General features: G+C 37.3%; 1 protein-coding gene across 1 annotated transcript in view; it reads left to right on the forward strand.

Moving 5' to 3' along the window:
- The window catches only part of camk4 (calcium/calmodulin-dependent protein kinase IV), a 32,665-nt gene extending 25,629 nt beyond the window's left edge, over nt 1-7,036 (forward strand). Inside the window, exons 8-11 of the mRNA XM_053484827.1 lie at nt 769-844; nt 3,121-3,247; nt 3,386-3,538; nt 4,969-7,036. Of these exons, the coding sequence (XP_053340802.1) occupies nt 769-844; nt 3,121-3,247; nt 3,386-3,538; nt 4,969-5,127 (515 nt within the window). The 3' untranslated portion in view covers nt 5,128-7,036. The remainder of the gene's footprint in view (nt 1-768; nt 845-3,120; nt 3,248-3,385; nt 3,539-4,968) is intronic.
- Nucleotides 7,037-9,511: the final 2,475 nt, after the last annotated feature.

Consider the following 9,511-nt stretch of genomic DNA (forward strand, 5'->3'; position numbering starts at 1 on the left):
AAAACTGGGTTTCTGAAGATAAACAGACAGCAGTGAAACATGTGCTATATGTGTATTGTGTGTGTGTGTGTGTTAAATGTTTTTTGGTCAAAAGTTAAAAGTTTAAAATAGTTTTGGTTATATCAGTATGGTTTTGTTTAATTTGGCAAAATGCTATAAATCGACCTCCCGTCCTTATTTCATAACTTGTCAATCGGTGTGTGTATCAGTGTGTTTGTGCCTGTGTGTATTCAGTTTAGTATCAAGCATATGTTAGTTTAGTTATGTTCGTTGAATATATTATGTGTATGAGCGAACTCATGCTTTGGTTGCCTTTTTTTAGTGAGTCACTGGCAGTGAACTAAAACAAGGAACAAATTGTTGAGTTTTGTTGCACACAAAACTTTTTCAATTACAATTTTTGCGGACGATAATGAGAAATATTAAAAACAATACACAAAGTTCAATTTATAATAAATCATCAGCGTTGTCCTCATCAGCACCTCTACTACATACTGTAAGTCCATGACTGCTGGGGAAACTGCAGTAACAGTAACAAACTGTAAATGTCATGTTTTTTTGGGCCTTAACATTTTTCAAAAATCTATCAGACACATTTAGTTCACTGATGGCAGCTGCTGTTTTATGATGGCACAGTCAGTAGTTTTGCTTTCCTGATCATGTCACAGGAAATAAAACAACGCAATTGGGTTTTTTGGATGTGGCATATTTTGCAATATATCTGTAGTGCAAAACCTAAGCCATAACCCCTGTTTCTGTCATTCCCAGCTCCAGAGATCCTCCGGGGGTGTGCCTACGGGCCTGAAGTTGACATGTGGTCGGTAGGAGTTATCACGTACATCTTGTAAGTGACGCGCCTTAATTTATTATTCTCTAAGCTACATGGTTTCAGAGCACCTTCAGTCATTTAAATTAAAATTCGAGGACAGGCAGGCTATGTCGCTTTGCCTTTCATTAATATGATTCTTTTACATTCAGACTCGTGTATTCATTATCATAATGTCTTCATGTCCACTTTAATGGCGATGAGTCACAGCTGATGCTCAAAAATAGACTCAATGACCAGAGCATATTGTTCCCCTGACATTTCGACTAATATGTGAGAAATATTCGATGTGTTACTTCCATATGATTTAATGTATTATCTACGTGTTGGTACATGTGGTCAGCATGCGTTTTCTTCTAAAGCACTTTTGATTACCATTTTTTTTTTTTTTTACAGACCAAAGTACTTTGACAGAAAAAAAAAAAAATTATGCCACTAGTTTTCTTCTTCTCTTAGTATTAAAATCTAGATGGTTTGGGTAATGTTCAGACAAAATCATGTTCAGATATGCAATTTAAATGATATTTCATTGGTTGATTCAGATAATTGAATTATTAGGTCAGTTTTTTATTCAGAATCTATTCACTTTAAAATTATTTACGGAAACTTTTAAATGATAAATTCTATAAAATTGACAAATTCCTCAAAAGGATAACAGCTTTTAATACTGCTTGCATCTTTTGCAAATGCTCATGTTTTTTTTTTCTGTTGAGTTTATGAGCAGTTGGTACAGAGTACCGCCACCTACTGGACTGGAGTGAGCAGCAGAATATTGACGAGAAAGATGATCGCTTTTGATGATCGAGTCATAACACTTAAACAATCAACAGCACAAATTACACAGCGTTTAAATGCTTATTGTCAGAAAAACAGCGAGATGCTGTGTGTTCTTACACCATTCTATGGAAAACAGCAGTAACCTTTTCAGCAATTTGAGCTAATAGATTTTCTATTGGTTCGGACTACACAGGCCTTGGCCACCCGTAACCCTGTCGACAGTTCAGCATTTTTTCTTCCTCTGACCCAGTCGTCTAACCATCACAATTAGGCCCTTTTCAAAATCGCTTGAATCCTTATGCTTGACCAAAACAATTTCATGGACAAAATGTTCACTTTCTGCCTAGCACAGTATGCGACAAAATATACAGTCTGCTGAAATGAAAAGACGAATTCATCAGTTTGTTGTCATCTGTGACTTTATTTCTCCTGAAAGAAACTAACATACACACTATTAGCGCGTTGATTTACCACAGTATGCGTAGTGTACTGTAAGTGTTTGAAGTGTGTGTGCACCGCCTCGCAGTAGACAGAGTTTATGTCGTTTCATACAACAATAGGCAGCCTAACTGTGTTACTTTGGTGCCGTCCTATTAAATCTATCTCGGAATTGTTTGGCAAACCACTTTCAAACTTGCTCCACATTCACAACCACTTATGTATTCCTTAATCCTTAATGCCACCAGCTCGATCGGTGCATAGGGCAATGAGAATCCTCCACTGTAGGTGGCGCTGTTGTTTCACCCTTCTCCTTTCTCATCTGGCAATTGGGAAGCTCTAGACCTCTGGCTGCGAGAAGTTACAGCCTCACCCGGGAACCGAACCAGCGATCTCCGGATGATAGGGCGAGCAGTTTACTTAGTTTACTTAGTTCATGCGGCTGAACTATTCGCGTTTGTGTTGCGCAAGTTTCAGTACTGTATATTTTGCTGCATACCGTACAGTATATCCCACTCACTTCCAGGTGCTATTGTAACGAGATATTGTAACTGGAGCTACTGTGACAAGGGCCGAATTATGATGGCTGGGTGACTGGATCAGAGCAACATTATAAAACTCTAAGGAAAGAAAACCAGTGGACTGACAACGGGCTCATGAGCAGCCAAGGCTTATTGGTGAGCTTGGTGAGAGGAACAAAACTTGAGCCTAGTCACTTTGATCGTGTCATGGTATATTAAAGATAAGTTGTGTTAAACAGAGTGGTGGGAAAACAAAAAACCTCCAGTCAGACTGGTTCGAGCAGACAGGTAATTTCAATAATCACTTTTTACAGACCACGATGAGCAGAAAAGCATCTCAGAACACACAATATATAACACATTAAAGCATCAGATGTATACATCGCCTCGATTTTATCCTTTATTTTCAGTTGTAGAGTTGGGTGATACTGTGTCAAGTATAGGGTCAGATAATTTCTATTCATTTTATGTAGGTTTTATGTATATATATTTGATTATCGTAAGAATAATTGTGTTTTTATTCATCATTATTTCTTTAATTTGTTTCTCTTTTTGCAGACTGTGCGGGTTTGAGCCTTTTTTCGACGACAGAGGGGATCAGTACATGTTCAAGCGCATCCTGAACTGCGAATATGAGTTTGTCTCCCCCTGGTGGGACAATGTGTCTCTTAACGCTAAGGACCTGGTGTGTGAATGAACTGAACGAACAATTTCATTGCGCTTGCTCCTGACTGACCTTACAGTAGAGTAGCCTAACAGTAAGTTTTTTTTTTTACACTCTTTCTGTTTTTTTGATCACCGTTTGCTTCGTTCTGTTTTATAGGTAAAAAAGTTGATCGTCAAGGATTTGAAGAAGCGGCTGACGACGCAGCAGGCCCTGCAGCACCCGTGGGTGACCGGGAAAGCCGCAAACTTCACCCACATGGACACGGCTCAGAAAAAGCTCCAGGAGTTTAACGCAAGAAGAAAGCTCAAGGTTGGTTGTGGATGGTTGATACTCACCCTCAGGAGGAGGTGTAGAGTGAATAGTGTACATCAGTAATAATGCTGCGACTGATAACTGTCTTAATAGTCGGATCGCAGAGCTCACAAGAAGGTGCGTGCGCAAGCATGTGTGTGTGTTTTATTTTAAAAAGTTTCGCTACTTCCTGCTCCGTTTGCATGGGATGGCGTTCAAGGGAACTTCCTTCGACAAAACACCACCAATCGGAACACCCCGCAAAGTCACCTAGCGCAGACGTCACTTCCTCCATGCGTTACCATGGTAACATAAGCCCCTCGGATACCTGTCACTTCTGCCGTGAAAATTTCAGACTATGGCTATTAAATATTGAATATTTATTATAAAACATACTATGAAACGCATATAACTTGTAAATAAATTATAGATTAATAATATAGATAATAATAATTTATTACTAGCCTATATAACACTAAGGATTTCCTGATTGAATTAAAATGTATTTCTTTTAATAAGATATCGTCCTAGATAGAAATGATGATGATATATATATATATATATATATATATATATTTCCAAACTCCATTTTTTTCACACTTCAGCGAGATGCAATGACCGATGGGAAGTTTTTCATTCCCTGTGTTGTTCAGTTGTTACCTAGACCGTCCGAAGTTCCCTTTGAACTGAACATTTTTTCGCTCCCTGTGGTTTGGAATCACACTTAACATGGCTGGTACTTGAAGTCGTTTGGAACGCACCTCACCATTCGGAACACCTCACTGAGTCACCAGCGCAGACGTCACTTCCTCCGTGTGTTACCATGGTAACATAACTACCTCGAATACCTGTCGCTGCTGCTGTGGAAATTTCACACTACGGACATTACATCTACATCTACATCTAAGCATTTGGCAGACGCCCTTATCCAGAGCGACTTACATTTTTATCTCATTACACATCTGAGCAGTTGAGGGTTAAGGGCCTTGCTCAAGGGCCCAACAGTGGCAACTTGGTGGTTGTGGGGTTTGAACCTGGGATCTTCTGAACCGTAGTCCAATGCCTTAACCACTGAGCTACCCCTGGCCCCATTAAATATTGAATATTTATTGAAACAAAAACTGGTACCATTATAAAACATATACTATTGAAACTTGTACAACTTGTAAATAAATTATTGATTATTAATAATAATAATAATAATAATAATAATTGATTAAAGATGTATGGAAATTTATTTATTATTTTACAGATTGCTGCCTGTATGTCACTACAGATTTTTTGATTAAATAAAATTTTAATTATTATGTCCTCTTTATATGACATACATTCGCGATCATGTCACCAAATAATCGACTGATTAATCACAGATTAAGCACGACTCGTCGATTACACACGTCGATTATTCCTTGCACCCCTAATCACCCGTGATGGTCTGGTCTTTGCAGGCTGCCGTTAAAGCGGTGGTGGCTTCGACACGGCTGGGCAGCGCCAGCAGCCACAGCAACTCGGACGCGAGCAAGGCGAACTCTCTTCCATCCGAGCAGACGAACGTGGAAGACGATGAGCAGCCTGAAAAAGAAGTTCACAAGCTGGAAGACTCGTAGACGTGTACGGGTTTTCGCGAGGGAACAAATTTACGAATCGTTATTAAAAGAACTTTTTTTTTCCCTCACACGTTGGGTTACACCTGAAACCATGGGGTCCTGACGGGACTGAGTCATGAACGGATTGGGAACTGTTGATATGCATGTGATTGATTTTAGGTTATAAAAAGAAAACGAACCCACACATCATGCCATTTTAATACAAGGCATCTTGATATCTGTATCATGTATTTCGAAGCTGTATGTCAACCAGGTGAACTGAACGTCTGTCTGTAAACAGATATCGGCTGATCATTATGTTCGAGTTATATCCTAAAGAGAAAACTGAATCAGAAGGTTTTAAATCACTGTAAGATATTATGAATATCTGAATTACGACAAACATATTTGCCAACTCTAAGTACAAATAACAATTTAAGCCAAATCTCATGCTTTGGATGTTGTATTATCAAACAGGGACTTATTCTTTACTATCAAGAAATATCTCATATTCTAGGAACAAGCTTAAATAACGTTGCTTTACATCCTGATTTTTATTTTCTGAATCGAAAGGGCTTAGAATAATGTTTGTGTTGTCGAAGAAGGACTTGTTTTCTACTTTTCTAAGAATCAGTACCAAGTACATGATGCATGGTTTAAAAATAATAATAATAAAAAAAGGAGATATGCACAAATCAGTTATCGTTAGCGGCGCCAAAAGCCTTCTGCGCACCTCAGAAAGTCACAACGTCTGCTCCAAAAGTGTTGGCACCCTTGGGTAAAAAAAAAAAAAAGTATCATAATAAGGTCTTGCAATGCGAATGTAATAAAAAGCTTACTTTTAATCAAAGTAAATGTAAAACCCCTTGCCCTGTGATGGACTGGTACCCTGTCCAGGGTGTACCCCACCTCGTGCCCAAAGGCTCCTGTGAAAGATTCCAGCCTTCCCGTGACCCTGTTCAGGATAAGCGTTATAGAAAGTGATTAAATTAATGAATAAATCCCATATTTAAATTACAGGATATATACATTTAAAAGCCAAACAAACAAAAAAAACTCATGTCACAATTATGAGGACTTTGCTTTGTGCAGCCTTGCTTGCCAACATAACAGCGTAATATAGTTATTATTTTGGTATTCCATTCTTTTTTTCCATAATCGAACATTATGTACATAATTCAAACATTTAACCCACCTTAAATGTTGCATAATCACACCAAACTACAGTACCGGTCAAAAGTTTGGACACACCCTCTAAGTGTTTTTTTCTTTTTTTGTGATTTATTTTCTACATTCTAGAACAATACTGGAGATTTAAAAACTATTAGATAACACATGGGATTATGTAAATAAGTAAAAACAGCAACAACAACAATCAGTAGTTATGTTAAGACATGAATGTCAGCTGTTCTGAAATATTTCCTGCAAGAACAGTGTTGTATTGAAGTGCATTTGCAAAACTCATCAAGCACCATGATAAAACTGGCTCTCATGAAGACCTTCCCAGAAAAGAAAGACCAAGACTTACCTCCAACTACCAAATAGCACCTCAGATTAGAGCCATTATGAAGGCTTTACAGAGCAGACACATCTCAATGTCAACTGTTCAAAGGAGATTATCGGATATTTTTGATGCCTTCAGCAAGTTTCATAATGTAGAACGAAATGAAAATCAGGAGAGACCACGAAATTAGAAGATGTGTCCAAACTTTGGACTGGTAGTATAGATCCAAAGAAAGCTTTCTCCTGGCATGGGTTTTAAATAGTTCATTAGCATGGACTAATTGTTGGACCCTAACCCCAAACTGCTACCATCTTGTGTAAAGGTCGCTCTGTGGTTTTGGGAGAATTATTTAGCTCCTCACTGTGTGTGAGGGTGAAACACCCTGCGACTTTTAATCTTCCTCATGATCAACACTGATGGGAGGCATTAGGCTGATGTATGAACATCATTTTTGTATTTGTTAATGCTCTCTTTATTGATGAATGAATAGAGGAGTTGGGGAATCATCCTCATAACATATTCACACCCTGGAAGAAAAGCACCTACAGTGGGTGTTGGCATGAGCGTCCCTAAACACTCAGGTGAACCTTAAAAAAATTGTGGAATATACAGAAAATGGCACATTCTTCAGATACATTATGTTCATAACAGCTTCTAGGGGTGCCAAGTATTATTATTATTTTTATATATACATTTTTGCATAAATTTACTCCCCCCATACAGTATTTTAAGTGTGAGAACACTTCTATTAAAAACACAGATAATTTCCACATAACCACTTGATCCCATTTTTACCAAGGGTGCCAATAATTCTAGACCTGACCTTATGTTCAGGTTTTAAGGCTTTAACATTTCTTCATTTTATATTTAAAAGCTATTGTGTTTGTCACAGTCTTGACTGATCAGCCTTTGGAGAAAGGAGTTGAAAGGTGTATTGATCGATTGAATGTTACTTACGTACGTTATAGCATGCTTTTATGTACAAATATCAGCAAATGCTGTTTCGGAATTCTTCGTTAAGACGTATGGAAAGGAATGTAGCATGGGCGTACTCTATAGAGGTTGCATTGCATGTAGGAATGTTCTCAAGCTCCAAATGTCTTCTTCTTCTTAAAGTGCACATATTTTACTAATATTAATTGTGTTATACAGTATGATATTACAGGCTGTTTGAGGGCCACGTTGTATGAGACTCAGAGGTCAAATTTGTATATCTGCCTGTTTCTATTATAATATTTTAATTTTAAAAACTATGAAAATGATACCGTGTATTAATTGCAGAAATAAAAGCTACAGTAAAAACAGTAAAAGAGAAGTGTTGTGCCTGACTATTTAATATGATTTATCTTGCCTGGAAGCAGAAATGACTAAATCAACCAGTTAATACTGGATATTAGAGCTGTGAATTGTAGGTGGACTGTCGATGCGATTCGACTGGATATTTGGGCATTGCTATTTTCGATTTGACTTGATTTACTAGAACCAGTGTTTTTATTGTCAGTTATATTTCTTACAGCTTTTGAACTATTAAAGACTAGCAAAAGTATGCAAAAACACTGAAATACTCTGTAACATGGTGTTGATTGTTTATATGTCATGCCTTGTCATGCCAGTCGACCCCCCGGAAGTTTGCAGGGGTTACGTTCCTAGAGAACCTGCGAATTGTGGAAAAAATGGAAATTTTCAATGCCTATTAATGGCATTTATGGGCATTTATATACAGTAGTTTAAACCTTAAATATGCTCCTAAAGCACCTTAATTTAATTTAATCAACTACTTAGCTTAATACATTACCCTTAAAAAAAAGGAATAAAGTAAAGGTAAACCCATATACTGTAGAATACTGTACTGCTGTGTCTCCTGAAGTGCTAGAATATAAAAACCGATGTTACCCTGTCATTTTCTTTCTCAAGTACTGTAGAGTAAATACGGTAATAATTCACTATCCCAAGCTGTCTTTTCCTCGATGGTCGCTTTGTGTTCTCTCTACAGTACCAAAACAAATCTATACAGTATTACATTTTAGATGGAAATTTATCTAAATATACCTTCATATTTATATTAAAAAACGAGTAAATTACATTGTTCTTAATTTTTTTAGCATGAAAACGCATGAAAAAATGATAAAAATTGAGAAGGATGTTTTCGGTTTCTAAGAAAGAATTTGCAAACGACTGAGCGACAGCTTCGCGGGGGTTGACTGTAATAATACTTTCTCTTGCCAATAGTCAACTTCCCACCCCAGTGCAATAGGTGGCAGCATTGCTCCAACCATGGCATAAACCCACAAGAAGAAGAAATGCAAGTATTTGCTGAAATTGCAGGTGGTTTGCTGAAATATACAGTATATTAAGGACCATTTTAAAAACCTGAACTGATTATGAAACGAAAACTGGCCCATGAAACTGATTAGACGGATTGTTTAAAAGGCATAATTGGTTTAATCACAGGTCTACTAGATATTAGGAGATATTATTGTGTGCAGAATTTTAAAAGCAATTGGATTGCGAATAATTTATTCCTAATTCATAACAGGGTGCATATTGTAACATTACAGTTTGTACTTTAGTATGTCCTTAAGTATACCTTACAGGTTACTCCAGCAATGTTACTGTTCATTAAATTAAATGAAACATTATTAGTTTTAGTGTCCAAAGGTCTTGTAGTAAAGTATACAAGTATCCAATACAATATATTGTTCTACAATTCTGCTTATAATTTAACTTAATTGAACAATTCAGTTGGATGAGAGTCACATATTTAGGGTCATGACACTACAGAAAGGAAACCAGCTCGGACAGGATCGCCATTCACGGACGTATGGGCTTCTTTAAAACATTTGCAATATTTAAATGTTTTACTGCAGGTTCAGAGTCACATTACCATACTCTGCTTGAAGT

This window comes from Clarias gariepinus, chromosome 24 (assembly GCF_024256425.1).
Source record: "Clarias gariepinus isolate MV-2021 ecotype Netherlands chromosome 24, CGAR_prim_01v2, whole genome shotgun sequence".
Classification (NCBI taxonomy): Eukaryota; Metazoa; Chordata; class Actinopteri; order Siluriformes; family Clariidae; genus Clarias; species Clarias gariepinus.